Consider the following 16,519-nt stretch of genomic DNA (forward strand, 5'->3'; position numbering starts at 1 on the left):
TCCATGCTGAGCCCCCACAGATGTGTTCCTTGATCATTTTCTCTGATCAGGGTCGCACTGATTATCAAATTTATGGTCAGGAAGGAATAGTCAGATTGGTACAGCCTGTGAGGGTTGTTGCCTTCCCCTGTAGCAGGGGAAGACATAGTCATCTTCCTTGGATCTCTTGAGCATAGTTTAACAGTCCTTGCAACAGCAGGACACTAACCATCTTTGTCCCCATGCTTTACTTGTAGCAGGTTAGGGTGCTATGACTTGTAGTTGTGTGACAGGGTTGACTGCGTAGTTTTAGTAATAAGTTAGGCTTGGATTTATGTGGGATAGTTTGGATAGGGATGATCCTGCCTCAGGTAGAGGACTGGACCGTATGACATCCAGAGGTCACTTCCAGCCACACATTTCTTTGATTCTGATTTTTTCTCATCCAGATCAGTTTAGTAAACAAAATAAACTTTTTACATGCAAAGTTTTGCAAAAGGAATACTGATAGCCTCCTGTTCCTTTACTCTGAGTTAACAGCATCACTCAAAGAGGAGGCCCTGGGGCGGGGGGGTTTAGCTTCTACCTTCTGATCTTTAATTATGAACAAGTGTTGTTCTACTGCCCTATCTGACACTGTTTTCACAGAAAGGGAGTCTTTCAGAAATACTGATTAAATGGAGTTGAAATTATACAGTTTCTTTAAAAGTACTTTCTTTGTTATGGAGTGAACTTTCACTATTTTGGCAGTTCTAAAAGACACTAAATGTATTGGGTTTGGGGTTTTTTTCCCCTCAAGAAAAATCCATTTTATTTTCACACATCCTGGCTTTTCTGCTCTTTCATATCCATGAAAAGGATTCCCTTTTATAAAAGTAGTACAGCAAATTTGAAAACAATAACCCTGAAATTAAACATGGCTGTAGCAATTTGCATATAGTACCCATATACTTAGTCCATGGTGAATTGATGCAAGCTACCTTTTTTTTTAAGCAGCACTTGTGAGCAATGCTACTTATATGTAGTACAGGCTATGTTAATCCAAAACTAAAAGGCTCATGATTTACCATATAGTTAATTGGTCTGGGACCCAGCAGAGTCAACACTGTTTCAGGCTGTGGTGACTCTGTATCTCAGTACTGCTCAGTATGTGTGTGTGTATGTGTGTTTTCCAGATACCCCCACAAAGGATTCATGAGCTAATTAGTCCTCCACTCATAGCTGGAACGGGGTGTTCTTGTCACGAGTCCTTGGATCCTCCAAAAAATGTTATTTAGATGAGGTGCAGTGCAGCCTAGTCTGGCTTTAGCTCACGCAGGGCAAGGCCACACTAATCATGTGAGACAGGCTGAGAAAGGACAACAGGGGGCTTCTGAGTGAACTGTTTGGGGTCCTGTTTGGTGATGTTTGCCAGACATTTAAGACCAGTAAAGAAACAGAAATCAATTGGAATGGGAAAGAAAGGTGCAGTTCAGCTGTGGGAGTGAAGAGGAATTTGAAATGTATTCAGTGCAGTGGCTTGCCATGACTTCAAAAGAGTTGGTGCTGAGGGGGCCTGAGTGTAGTGGGCATTACCACATATCTTATTCAGATGGGCTGTGCTAACCTATCCTTGTGATAGGTTCATGTCAGCTTGTTTGCCCAATCTGGATCAATCTGTTATATAGTTGTGCTCAGTGTTGGCTGCATTTGATCAGCTTCATAGCTGATTTTTTATTGAGCACATGCTGCTTTTGGCAGTAGTTTAATAATAGCCAATGCATTCAATGATTGATCCTTGTAGGATGAATGTAGGATGAAAAGCTTTTTTCCATGTGCTGACTGGGTGAAAAAGACCTTGTCTTATATTTGAGTTAATACAGTAACAAGGGAAAATATGTGAACAATCTAACAATGCTAAATATATTTTGAGATTGTTTTCCATGTTAGATAGTTGTTGGTGTTGATGGCATTATTGTGAGAGTTGGAAGACTTACTTTTGTTTCAAGCTTGCCACTGGCCTTCTGTGTCATCTTGAACTCATTGCTTTGCTTCTCTGTTTTATTCTTTCCCCATGTGTAATATGGGGATGTGGGCTAAAATCGAGTGTAGGGAGTATCTGAGGTCCAGGACTAAAGAGTCTGGAACAGAAGATGCTAGCCTGTAGTATCTGGGAGCATTTGAGCCCCAAGACATCTGGGCTTGGGCTTGCATGCAGGATGCCTCCCAGTGGAGTATCTGAAGTCCCATGGTGATAGGTCTGGGATGAAGGATGCTCGCCGGTTGTAGCGCCATATGTGGTGTTTAGAAAGATTGAGTTCTGCCTGCTCAATCGATATGGTTTTTGGAACAATTTAGTTCTGCTCAATTAATACAATTTGGAATTGATTTGGCTGATTTGATCTGTAACACAGAATATATTATTAAAAAAAAAACGAAACAAAAACACCTTCTGTGTACAGTGACCTGAAAGACATAAATAAAAAGATAAAGTCCTGGGGAGAACTAAATGTACTGTGTATAGAATGCAATGCATATACTGCACTAAAAACAAAACATTTTTAGGTTGCGAAGTCTGCCACCTGAAGCCAGGAAATATTACCGCTGTGTGCACTTTTTATTTTTTAAACCTAAATTAGCATGCATATTAGATGCTGCCTTTAGGCTCTTGACAGGGTGCCAATGTGGGATTCTGATTTGCAGTTCAGAAACCTTTGGTACAGTATGTAATTGTTCCCTGGCTTTTTATCTGTTTTTCTTAGTCAGATGGATATTCTGATATAAATAATATATTGATTTGTCAAAAGTAAAGATGGTGTCACACTTCATAAATATTTCATTAGGTGCCATTGCAGCAGGTCAAATAGGGATTAGTAGCTAAGCAGTTCTGCTCCTGAAAGTCTGTGTTATCTTTAATGTCCTTTGTAGAATTAAAAATAAGGAGTAACAAACAAGGCGAAAACATCCATTGGCTTCTCAACTATACTGGCTGCTACGAGCAGGTGTAGGAAATATTGGACAAACTTGACTAAAAGGAAGGGTCTGACCTTTTCACTCACTGAGCAGTTACTTGATTTGTAGAATAAAGTTTCTAATTACTATGCTCGGTGATTCTAAAGCTTAGATTGACAGGGTTCCCCTGTAAACGTAACCACTTGGGCCCTAATCCTGCAATGATTTCTGCATGGGCAGATCCCTACACTGTTACAGTCAGCTTACTGGAATCATATTTTTTTAAGTACCAAGTTTCTTAGTTATAAATAACATATAGAATCACTTCACGGTAGAAGAAAGAAATTGTTTTTTCCTTTTTCTTTTCCTCTTCCAAGTCAGAACAAGATCGCATAGGTCACTTAAAGTAGCCACCTTGTTTCATACTTTTTCATTACAGTGTCCTCTATGGGAATAAAATTACAGAACTTCCAAAAGGTCTGTTTGAAGGACTCTTCTCTCTACAGTTGCTGTGAGTATTTATTGAATATTTATTCTATTTTTGGTTAACTGGGGAGAAACTGGGAAATGGGATATGTACCCAGAAAAAATGTGCAGGAAATTATATTCCTGTGTGAAAAATTGGAGCATGGGGAAAGCATTAATTTTGATTTTAGTGGTTAAAACTGCAGTCAAGATTTCGGGGTTATATTGGTAGCTGTGCCAGTTGCCCACAAATTGACTTCTCAGTCAATGCATGTGAACCCTTTGTATGCCAGTAAGCCCAACCATGAAATGCATATAATACTAATATACCTTGATGAATTAGCATGCTGTTATAGTACACTGAGATCATGAGACAGCAAATATTAACCACAGTAGAAATATCTTGCTGTGTTAACACAATATTTTCTCTATGTAGTTACTATGCAAATGATATTTTAATGACATCTATTTTAAATGCAAATATTAGTACAGTTTCACTGATTATTTCTTATAACTTCTGAAATCGTTGTGAAGTTTATGGAGGGAAAGTCTTGAATTTATGTCCAATTGCTGAGGCATTTGACAGACTTGCAGTTCCCATGTAATCTTGTAGTCATCTATGTTTTGGTTTAACAGTGGGTATAAAGGAGAATGTCATGATATGTTTATCAAAATTTGTCAAAAGAATCAGTCGGAATGACAGTGGAGTATTAGGACCATTGAAAAACAGATTGTGTTCAACAGGCCATAAAACAGTAGTGGTATTCTCCAGAGTATTATTTGAGAGTCACTAGCTTGTAGCTTTAAAGGCTGATGAATTCAGTAAATAATTTCTACCCACCTAACTAAATGCACATGCTGTCCAGAAATTAGAGACAGGTGATTTGGCAAAATGTCTCAAATAAATACTTGTGGAAGAAGGGGCAAACCATGAGATAATTGATATGAGAAAATGCAAGTCCTAGCACCACCTAGGGGCTGATGTTTCACAATTATTTTTTTAAAGATATGATACAATAGTCATGAATGCATTTATCTTAGTTCCTTTTGAGAGGGCCTCTAGTTACAGATAGTTTTATTTAGGTCTTAAAGTTGAAAGAAAAGCTTTCAGTTTCAATTCAGGCTGTATATAAAAATCACTACATTTGGATACATTTTCTACAGACAAGGCTTTTTTTATTTGAAGTACATTTTTTGGCAGAACATCATTTTATTTCAATAAAAATCCACCTTTATGTCATAAGTTGAAACTATGTGAATCAAAATGTAAAATACACACGTTCTACACATTTTCTGATGGGCAAAAAAACCGAAATATCAAAAAGGGGTTGACTTGACAAAAGCATCAAGTTTCATGGTTGTTGCTGTTTAAAGGCTTGTGGGCTTAGATAATGGATTCTTATTTTAGAGCTTTTAAATTTGAAATTTTGGAGCTACCTGGAAGGAAGCATTCTCTTTAGAGATAGAGTAATGCTGCTGTAGGATAGAACAGGACTTATTTTGTACTTCCAGTCTTTACTATAGCTTTGAAAATGTGGCAGCATGCTGATTAGTAACATGTAATTAAAAGTGCCACTGCACATCTCATCCAGCTACTGAACACAGTGTTCAGTTCTTTTATTGGCAAAAGGAGATGTTTTCCTTGCTTATACTTGATTTTCCAGGCTTATTTCCTTACTTATAAAAACACTGCCCACAGACACTGTATATACCCTGAGACTTTGGCTAAGCAATTCAGTGCATTTCAACTTATGTGTGTAAATGTAACAGAATAATTAAAGGACGCCTAATAAGATATTTTAATTCAGTAAAATGCTTTATGCCATTGTTAATTAAGGTTATTTATAATACTGAGCCAAACAATTCTTGGTATTTATTTGTAACCAGAACAAGAAGTTTCTCTGTAAAACCACAGTGCAACTTTAGTGCCAGTAAACTAATTCCTTCCATTTTATAATTATCTTTGATTTAACAGATTATTAAATGCCAACAAGATAAACTGTCTGCGCGTAGATGCTTTCCAAGATCTACACAACCTGAACCTTCTCTCTCTGTATGATAACAAGCTTCAGACCATTGCTAAGGGCACCTTTTCACCTCTCCGTGCAATTCAGACTTTGTATGTATACTTATATTTATGTTATATGTAGTACAATTTTCTATTTATGTTTATGTTTCTATTTATTTTCTATAATGTATGCAACCCTCAAGAAATTTTGAGACCAATTTCAAATATTCTGTAATTTTTTTTTTCATGTAAGGCATTTGGCTCAGAATCCATTTATCTGTGACTGCCATCTGAAGTGGCTGGCGGATTATCTTCATACTAACCCTATTGAGACCAGTGGTGCCCGTTGTACCAGCCCCCGCCGTCTGGCAAACAAAAGGATCGGCCAGATCAAAAGCAAGAAATTCCGCTGCTCAGGTAATTTTCTCAGTTCAGCTGCTATTTTTATTTTATTGCCAAAAATGGTGGTTACAGAAGTTCTAACAAAAGCAGCTGGTTCTCCACTAAATTATTAAACATTGCAGAACCTTTTTTGTTCTTCTGTTGAACAAGGGGGAAAATCATGGAAGTCATATACTATTTGATCACGGAACATTACTGTAGTTAACACATTTGGCACTGAATCTGACTAGCATTAAATCAAACAGAAGAAACGTAATATATTATAGTTCAGAATGAAATGTTAGAGTTATTCTCTACAAGTATCATCAACATAAATCATTTTTAAAAAGTTCCACAAGGCTCTGGAATATGTGAAAGATCTAAAAATCTCCAGCTAAATACAAAAACATGACGTTCATTTTACACAGGGAGCTTACCTCATACTGAAATTTACTGTTTTCTTTTTCTAATCTTATTCCATTTCCTACTTACATTTCTCTAAATCCTAACCTTTGTCATATGGTATCCAGCTGCTCCAGGTGCATTTCATATTCTACAATTTATTCAGTCATGAGTGCAAATACCAGACAAGAACTGTTTATTGTCCATGTTCCGGATACATTTATGACTATTCACACTTTGTTGTTTATCAGCTCTTGCTGTGAATACACATTTTTTCATGTAATTATCTGTAGTTAACGATAGTCCATACTTAATCTAATAGAACTCATACTCTGCTTGCTGACATTCAGGTGCATCTTCTATTTTTTCTCTTTTTTATTTAGCTAAAGAACAGTATTTCATTCCAGGTAGGTTTGGTTCTGCAGTAAGACTGACTAACTGCAGACACCCTCCCTCTTTCTCAAAAAAGCAGTTCGTAGCTTTTAGGAAATTGATGCATGTGTTGTATAGTCAATATCCATTAGATAGATACAGTATTCCTGTGTAGATTACTAGTAGTTCTGTTTTCCAATTGAGAGCTTTGCATGCAGCTCCTGATACATTTTTGTCTCACAGATCTGCACATAACCCATCAAACGTTACTTTTATTTGCATTAGTTAGAAGGTTGCACCTGCTACTTTATATTCTAATTGACATCTTTACTTACCTTCTATAACTTACCTATTGTAACACCACTGTTTTTAAAATGTAGCTCTGGAGCTGCTTTTAAACACAGAATACCTTACTATCAAAGAGCTAGTACAACTTAAAGCAGATTTCTTGCTCTTCTGCTCTAAACCAGCAGTTTCCTGCTGACTGTCTGCAACTATTGCTTGCTTACCTGTGACACTATGATCCCTGTGTTTGTGAAAGCACAGTAGAAAAACTGGAAAAATGTTTTTGTTCTTCACTGAAGGCATTCTAAAGTCATGCAGAACATGCATTAGGAATACTTTCCAATGAAAAAGATGCAGTTTAAGAATTGGGGATGATAAAGTAACTTAAACTTTTCTATAAACTACAGTAATTCTGTGACATTTTCCAAAGCAACTATTAATGTTGGCCTTAGCTCTTTGAAATATGTTACTTTACTTACTTTTCCCTTGGTTGTCAAGTGTGTGCACCACTTCCTTAACAGAAAAGAAAAAAATATTCAGCTACATTATGTGCCTAACAGGTGATGAATAATTGATTGGAAAAAATGCCCAGTCATACAATGAACCTGTTGATTAAATTATAGATATATAATCTGAAAGAATAATTTTTGGTCATATTTTAATAAATAGAATAATATCAACCATAATCAGTTATGACATAAATAAACTTGCTTTTTCAAGCACTGTGGGTATATTGTTGCTCTCCAGTGCCTTGAGTACTGGTTTATTGAACAGTCTTAGCCATTACCATTTAAGCTGGTGTGTTTAACAGCTTTGCTTTTTTGCTATGTTGTTTTGTTTTCTTAGAGCTGGAATGGTCATGTGAAATTGTTTGTGCTCTTCTACTAATATATTCATTTGAGTTTTGGGTTTAAACAAAAAACAGCAAAAACAACATGGGCCAATATGCCATCGATGGCAGCACTAGAAACTTACTAGTCTAAAGCAGCATAAAGTGGAGGGAGATCTGATTTCTTAACCCCCCCCCGGAACACTTGAGTTCCATAATGACTAAAACAGCTGTATTCCTGCCACAACAAGACTTTTACTCAATTCAGCCAGTGTGACTTTTGTCTCTGAATTAGAAAATGTTTTGCCAGAAAAAATTTTAACAGGCAGTTTATAACACTACTATAACTACACATGCAGCTCAGGTTTTTCACCCATCTGATTTTATAAACTTTTAAACAAATGTAGTTTCTAAAAAAGTTAAGCTCATCAAGAAGTGCTAAGGACTATCTTCCTTAAAGCACAGCCTGTGTATATCCACTTCCACCAAATAAAAACACAATGTGCACTGTGTAATGTTAGAGATGTTCTGAAGTATTTTGGGGATTTAGTTTGAGCTGCTAATAGTGATTTACTGAACGTATAGGCCATGTCTACATGAGACGCTGACTGCGCAGTTGTTACTGCGCAGTCATTTAATACTTGCATAACCAAGGCATTACTGCTCAGTTGCGTCCCAACACGGTTGCCTAGTGATACTCTCCGTGCAGTAGCGTCGCATCATGGTTAGTGCCTGGAGACACTACTGCAGAGTAGTAACGAGATACTGTGCAGTAAGCATCTCGTGTAGACATGTTCACTGAAGATAAAACGGCACATATAATCTTGCTCGTAAGCCTTTTTGAAGTACTTTGCACCTAGGTAAATATAAAATGATAAGCATCATCAGAGATGAGACTTATGCTACCACAGACATTTAAACTATTAAACTTAACTTTTGACTGTGAGGATATTATCAGTATTCCCACATAATCATACTTGAAGATAATAGGTGGTAAACGTAATAAAGGAAGAACTTGAACAAAGCCTCCTTTCATTTTAGGTCATAAAAGTATTCCACACATCTATATCATACTTGGATTTAAACTGAAATTAAAATGGTACAGATTATGCAACTGATTGTGTTCTTTGCATCTGTAATTGTTTTTCCAAAGTGTCTGTAATAATATTTTCTTACGTGTCTTAGCAATACGTATATAAATGAGCAATTTATTATTGGAATACATTTATTTTAAAATGATGAAGAATATCTCATAGGAAGCATCATCACTCTGTACATGATTTGTAATTATTCCTTATCTAGGTTTTAGTTGAAGTTTTGTATGCCACTTAAAATGAATTAGTGAATCCTTTCCTAAAGATGGTGCCCCATTGCAACATCTTATAGTCAAATTAATCATCCAGTAAAGAAAGAGAGCTTAGTTTCATGTTTTATCTTAATTGGGATTACTCTGTCTTTCTTTCCTTCTTGGCTATCTTTACTTTTGCAGGAGTTCACCATTTTGGCTGTAAGTAAAGTTCAGTGTCTGAACTAAATCACAGTGTACTTCCCAGCCCTGATGCACCTTCTTCTACTAGTCTCAGTCTTTCCACCTTTGTCCAAGAAGAAGCCACAGGTCCTTTGAGCTTCTTTCTGTTTTCCCTGTCACCCACCCTCAGTTCCTTACTGGATGTTTTCTCCCAATATGTATAGGATGTTATCTTTGTTCTGTTGACTGTGGGAAATGGTGGAGGAAACTTTTGATGTGGTCTGTTTCCTGTACTTTTTAATCAAGCTGTGACAGTAATACTGTTACAGTGGCAGTGGACATTCTGTAAAAGGAATGCCATGTCACTTGGAAGTATTAAACTTGTAGTAATCCTGTACCTTTCTCCTACTCCTTCCTCTTTCCCTTGCTCTTATCCTTGGCCTAGTGGATGCAGTTATAATTTAGCGAGATTTTCTGTTGTGCTTGATCTAACCATGTGGTTGTGAGGTATGAGTAAAACATGGTTCTGTCAAGCACCATGGAACGTCACGCAGCTTTCTACAGCATGGCAAGCTGCTGAGGCTTAAGTCAGGATTACATATTTTAAAACTAAAGGAGAAAAGAGAGTGTTTTAAATCTTACATATTTGAGATTGTGGTGGGACGGGAACTATAAAAAAAAAAAAAAAAAAAAAAAAGGAAAATAGAGGGGTAAAGAAGTCCAGTTAACAACAACAAAATTGTAACAAGAGAAAGAAAAGGAAGTGGCATACAAGGATCTATCTAATCTTAAAGCAGAGAGGAAATTTTAAAAGAATCAGTCACATTTGTATGGCTAGCTGTAAACCCAGCTAGTTTGTCTGACAGCACAATCAGCAGACAGTACAGCTGTGAAAAGCTCAAGTTGTTAATATTATCCCATCGCGTGAAGTTGGTCACAATTTTTTTTTCCAGCGTATCTCAAGCCCCTATATTTTAATCCTACTCCCTAATGTCTGTTCACAAAGTTTACCAAACATTTTCCAAGTTATCCACCTCCTGTCTGCACTGCAGATGTCATTGTAACCTCCTTTCAAAAAATGAATCTCATAAGGCATGGACTCAATATTTGTATTTTGACTTAACTCTTCCACAGGCACAGAAGATTACAGATCAAAACTAAGTGGAGACTGCTTTGCAGATCTGGCCTGCCCTGAAAAATGTCGCTGTGAAGGAACCACAGTGGACTGCTCCAATCAAAAGCTCAACAAAATTCCTGACCATATTCCTCAGTACACAGCAGAATTGTAAGTTCAGTCTTCAGTAAGGTACAAGTTACCACTGGAGAATTCAGGTACAATTTTGGTATAGAAAAAAATGCCACAATTTAAAAAACTCAGCCCCTGATTTTTGCATGTTGCACACTGTTATAATGACATTTTCACTAATTTTGTTAACTGCCCTGTAACAAGCTACAGGCTTGTAGTCTGGGTCAGTTAGCCAGCTAGTAACAGGCTGCCCACCTAAGGGGCCACAGCTGGCTCAGTCAGTCAGTAAATGAGGAGAAGCTGACTGGCTGATGCAGAACTAAAAGGGGGACAGGGAAAGAAGTGAGGAGAGAGGACCTAAAGTTCCCCTCATTATTCACTTGGCGAGGCAGGTCTTTCCTAGGGAGAAGGAAAAGTACAGGGTGAGAACTAACCCATGCTTGTGGGAGTTCATTATGGATTGTTTATATTTTCTGTTGAGCTCTGTAGTGCAGAGTAACCCAGGGTGTGATGCTTGTATTGGATTGGTTATATTTTCTACTGTAGTGCCGAAGAAACTCAGGGCATTATCACCTGTGTTGTGCAACCCAGAGAAAGACTGTGTTGCTGGGATCAGATTAAGGGAGTTAGTTCAAGGGTTCAAGGACTGATTTGAGGCTGGCAGTGCCAGGCTAGCCAGGTGGCTCTCTATAAGTAGTGGAGAACACAGGCAATTTGAACTCTCCCTCCAAGGATGGACATTGAGGCTTGTTTACAACAGCTCCAGCTGCAACAGCAGGAATTTCATCAGCTCCAGCTGCAGCAACAGCAATTTCAGAGGGACCTGTAGCAGCAAGCAAAAAGAGCTGCAGCTGCAACAGCAGGAATTCCTGCAGCAGCAAATGGAATGGCAGCAGAGCCTTGGCCAAGGGGGTGGAGTCTCTGGTCAAGGGGGTGGAGGTCAAGGGGGTGGAGTCACCCAAGAAGTGAGCCTGGGGTTCTAAGATGGGGCCAGCCGATGACCCAGAAGCCTTCCTACCCATGTTTGAATCAATGGTGAAGATATACCAGTGGGCCCAGGACACCTGGGCTGTGTGGGTAGTCCCACTTCTTACAGGGAAAGCACAAACTGTGTATTGTGCATTGGGGCCAGAAGTGACTCAAGAGTACAGAATGCTTAAATCAGTGACTTTCGATCACTTGGGTCTTATTAAGAAGGCCTACTAGTGGCAGTTTAGAACGGAGTGTTAGGACCTCCACACTCATCCCGGAGATATGGCTCAAAGACTAAAGGATTTATGCACCCAGTGGCTCCACCCAGATACCTGATCTGCATGAAAACAGATGGCCCTGGAGCAATTTTGTGGTGTCTTCCAGGCAGAAATGCGCAAGTGGGTGTACCACCTCCATGTGACCACTCTAGAGGAAGCCACTAGGAGGGCAGAGGGCTTTCTGGGGGCAGAACTTGAATATCAGGACCTCTGGGGGAGTTGGCTGCTAAGCAGCAGGAGAAAGGTCAGTGGGCAAGGGTTGACTATAAGGACAATGTGGAGGGGTCTGGACCAAGTGGCAGCCTTATCATGTCCTCGACCCTAGCTCAGGGAGGGGTCAGTAGCTGACTTTGCCAGGGCCCTGGTACCAATGGGGCCACCCTGCAGTCCATACAGAAGGCCAGATGTCCAACTAACCTGCTTCTGGTCCAGGGAGAAGGGGCACCAGGCCCAAGATGACACCTAGCTGGACTGCAATATTCATTTGCATATCTCATTGGAAAAGGGGTGAAAACTCTGATGTGAGGAGCTATGTGACCCCCATAAAGACTGGAGAGGTCTGGGTCAATGGGCTCATGGACTCTGGCTCAGGCCAGATATTTGTCCAGGTCCAATATGTGAAGGTCAAAGACATCCCAATTTGGGGAATATACTCATATCCCAATTGGGGGAATATATTCATGTCCTAAGTGAGGGAATGTAGTCTGCTGAATGCAGAAGCCCCTAGTGGGCCCCAACTCAGTGGAATTTATACTTGAAAAGATCTTTGCCTTTTTGGACCCAGAGCTATTTGGGCCACAGCCACAGTCATGCCATGAATGGAGGCAACAAAAGTGCTAAGGGAAAGGTGTTGCAGTCCAATATAGTTTAGATCCCTCAGAGCAAGGAGGCAATGTGCCGAGACCCATTGAGGCCAGCCTCAAGCTGGACCTGGCTGAATTGGGAATGGGCCAGGATTTTTTGCGGAACCAACAGGGGGACCCCATGTATGTGATACTATATGGACAGTTGGCCTGAGCTAATGGATGCATCCTTGACCCCTGCCTGACCAACCAGGATCCACATTTCAAACTATAGAGGGACCTCCTAGTTAGGTATATACATTTCCAGAAATTTTGAAGCCATGGAGAAAAGCTATTTTCCCCCCCCCCCCCCTTTTTTTCCTCCATTTTTTCTGGAAAAAAATTGAAATTTTGGGTAAAATAGAAATATATGCAATACTTATTTTCTTAGCACCCTTTACAGATCTAAATTCACTTTGCTACTTTAAGAACATCAAATGTATTATGTATAACTTGGTGTGCTCATAAAATTATCATGTGTGATATATTTATTAAATTTAAAAGTATAGTTTATTCAGACAGTAATTAGAAATTTACTAATTTAATTTACTTTAAAGTGTTTTTAATTTTTGTTACAAATGGAGCTACAAGCTGCTGAACTCTAAGGAACCTAGCATCTCTTAGTTTTTGTCAGTTTATGAGAAGCAGGCAAAAATTAAAGTTGATAGTAGAAGAAACCATCAATATTCTAGTAAAACAAAGAAAGTTATGTATTCTGGACTTAGTCTCCTTCACAGTGTCAAGCAGATACAGAAAGCACTCATTTTTAGAAAAAGAGCTGAGAAAAAAGGAAAAAAACCCCAAGACTCTGAATACAAAGTTTGCTACATGAAGTTTTGTCTAATCAGTCTTATTTTCTGAGCTGTCACTATCAGCAGTTTCTGCTTCTTCTGATTCTCATCCTTCATTTTTATCATCTTCATGGACTTCTGAAAGCTGAAGGTTTGCCCAGATTGAGACAAGCTTCTCTACTCTTTCACATGTTAGTTTATTTCTTAATTTGGTATGAGTATTTCCAAGCATAGACCAGTTTCTTTCACATGCTGAAGAAAATAGAGGAATCAGAAGCAGGCGAGAAGCCGAAGTCAGAGGCTGTGTCATGCAAAGGCCATGCCACTGTGTTGCAGGAGGGGACATGCTTCACAGAGTCCCAGGCTGCATTCCTGAACCAAATACCTGAAGATGTTCTGTATTCTGCAACATTTGAAATTACCTTTCCAATATCAAGTCCTAAATGTGTTGCTTATTTTGTAATCCAGTCAAATGCAGTAGCAGTGCTGTCATCACTAACATTTCTGCCTTTGAATCTTGGATCCAAGAGATTTGTAGCAGCATGAATTAATTGGGAACAAAATTCTTCCCGTCTGTTAATAAAGTCTTTCACTTTTCTTTCTTCTATACTTCTAAGTGGAGATGCACTTAGATTCTCAAAAACAGTTGATTTTTTCTGGGCCATATGGTAAGGAACGTCTAACAAAAGTGCACTGTCTGATTCAGATGCAGTGATTGCTGAAGAAATTGGCTTTAGAATCTTCAGGGAGTTCTGCAGCTGAATCCAGAAGACATCCTCATCAAGTACAGTGTTCCTTACATTTCTGGGTACTTTAAGATCCTCAGTTATTACTGGTTCTTGAAGAGCTTCTTTGTTTTTTAGTAAACTTTCAAATGAGATCACCACTCCACCCCATCTAGTTTTATTACAGTTTGTGTCACTATTTTATTCTTTGCATTCTTTTCTTCCTGCTTCTTATTAAAGACTGCAGCTAAAATATGAGTAGCTTTTACATGTTTTATAACTTGTTTTGCTCTTCTATAGATCTTTTACAGAATGTCCAACTTTGTGACATCATTAAGAAGCAAGTTTAGCGTGGGATGAACATCCTGTTGCAATAATATGTGGATGTTTATTCATTATGATCTCCCAGGTAGCTAAGCAAATACTTTACCACTCCCAATCTTTTGTAGAACTTCACATATTTTACTACTGATATACTCTGCTGTATGCCTGTTCTCTCCTGTTTCAATGCTTCTGTAAAAATTTGATTGAGGTGTCGTATCATAAAGTTTATGATTCCTTCTTCCCACACATTTGTCTATCCATCTGTAAGTGCTGATAGACATAGTGGTTTGTTGATTTTTCCTTGCACAGATTGCATTACACATTCAGATTCTGACTCTGAAAGAGGCTTGCTCAAAGAATGTCTGCTGGGCAAATGATATGATGGTCTTAGTAATTCAAAAGCTTCTTGCCAGTATGCATTTTCAGTTATTGACAATGGCGTCCCAGAAGGATATATTGCTCTTGCAAGAGCTTGGTCAATTTTTTCCTGATCTTCAGGTGTCATCTTGTCTACAAATGAAGCTATTGAGAGTCTTTTGTATACAGTTGGTTACAATATTTGGTTACTTGAGGATGTTGTTTGGGCAATCCTTTGTGATGTTGATGTTATAGAAGAAGCAGCAGCAGCAGCAGTAGGAGGACTTCTGGATCGAGAAGGCTTGGAAAGAGCTACTTGGACTTTCATCGTCATGATCTATTTCCTCCTCCATACCCGTGAAGGATTTTTTAATGTCTGCAGCATACAAGGATGGGTTTGGTCATCCTAATAGCATTTAGAAATGCATAATTCATTTAACAGTATTTACAAATCACATTTTTTTTCTCAGAATAACTTGCAGTGTGGAAATGCTTCCATATGCTAGAAGTTGGTCGCACCATTTTGCTGAGGTAGAAGAAAGGAAAATGTAATATAGTGTCTAGCTTGCATATATAAACACTAAGCTACACCATGGACAAATTTAGTACTGGTTGGAAGAGAAGTTAACTGTGAACAACTTCCCTGCCCTTCAGGTCTTACCTCACTGCTAAGGTTGGGTGATTTGTCACAAAACATAAGATTAGTAGGAATTTAATTATGAATTACAGAGGTTATGAAAATATATGAATGCAGCTAACATATAGTTTAATATACTGAATTCAGAGAAATTTAAACTCTTACCTTTCAGTAAAGAAGCATACTTTCTTTCAGCACCTTTGTGCTGCTTCTATATTTCTGTGGATCTCATAGTCACAGGACCAGGAAGAGGCAGGTTCCTTCCAACTCCAAAACCTGTAGACTTGCTCTGTCTCCTCTCCTGTGGCTTTTGACCAAGCAGGGCAATAAGCTCCTTGTTTCTAATCTCTACAGGAACAAATGGATGCTGCTGCCAGTGTCCACTCCTAGTCCTTTGAGGCCTAGTCAGGAGGACAGGAGCAGATCTACCAACCTCTAGATCAGAAGTCAACAACAGAGGAAGTCCACAAGCAAAGAAGGCACCAAATCCTTCTTCCTTCTCTTGTGAAAATGGCAGTGCCCCCTTGGGGCAGAAATGCATCTTGCTTTTGCATATGAGAGTTGAACTGTACTGCTTGTCCTCAGTGTACAGGAATTGTAATGATCTGATACTGTAGATAGTCTTACATAAAGGTCTTCCTATTAAATAGTTATAAGAAAACATTTTGGGGGAAGTAAAGGGTAGCAATATATGAACACCTTGTCTTAAACATTTTAGTCATCATTCTAAAAGAAAATATTTCATAAGAAGTTATTTACATTTTTCCAAAAAAAATCCATTTTTCCAATTTTTTTGGAGAAAAACAAAAAAAGTCCTCAGAAAAAAACAAAAAAATGGGGGGGGTTTCTGAATTCTTCTTGTTTTTTTCTGGGACTTCACATCTCTACTCCTAGTCCAAATGACCAGAGACCAGGCCAAGAGCTGTTGGTGCCCTGGCCTTACTGCAAATACGTGCTAAGATTGGCCCATGACATACCTTGGAAAGTCACCTGGGGCAGGAGAAAACCCAGAACTTGTTGCTAGCAAGACTCTTCTGCCCCAAAGTGTATGACAGGGTTAAGAAGTACTGTTCCTCATGTCCCGAGTGTCAGTAGTGCCCTGGCTTAAGCCCTGTTGGTGCCAGTCCCTCTGGTTGATGCCCTGTTCAAGCAGAGCAGGGTGGATTTAGGTGGCCCACTGGAACCCAGCTCCCAAGGTGCTTGATTCATATTAGTGCTTATGCCTGT

At 38.8% G+C, this 16,519-nt stretch overlaps 1 protein-coding gene across 3 annotated transcripts in view; it reads left to right on the forward strand.

Annotated features, from left to right (window-relative positions):
- The window catches only part of SLIT2 (slit guidance ligand 2), a 464,358-nt gene that overhangs the window by 345,557 nt on the left and 102,282 nt on the right, over positions 1–16,519 (forward strand). For all 3 annotated transcript variants that reach the window (XM_059721607.1, XM_059721606.1, XM_059721608.1), the window contains exons 12-15: positions 3,350–3,421; positions 5,351–5,494; positions 5,637–5,800; positions 10,255–10,405. In XM_059721607.1, coding sequence (XP_059577590.1) covers positions 3,350–3,421; positions 5,351–5,494; positions 5,637–5,800; positions 10,255–10,405 — 531 coding nt within the window. The remainder of the gene's footprint in view (positions 1–3,349; positions 3,422–5,350; positions 5,495–5,636; positions 5,801–10,254; positions 10,406–16,519) is intronic.

The sequence above is a fragment of the Alligator mississippiensis genome, chromosome 2, assembly GCF_030867095.1.
Source record: "Alligator mississippiensis isolate rAllMis1 chromosome 2, rAllMis1, whole genome shotgun sequence".
Taxonomy (NCBI): Eukaryota; Metazoa; Chordata; order Crocodylia; family Alligatoridae; genus Alligator; species Alligator mississippiensis.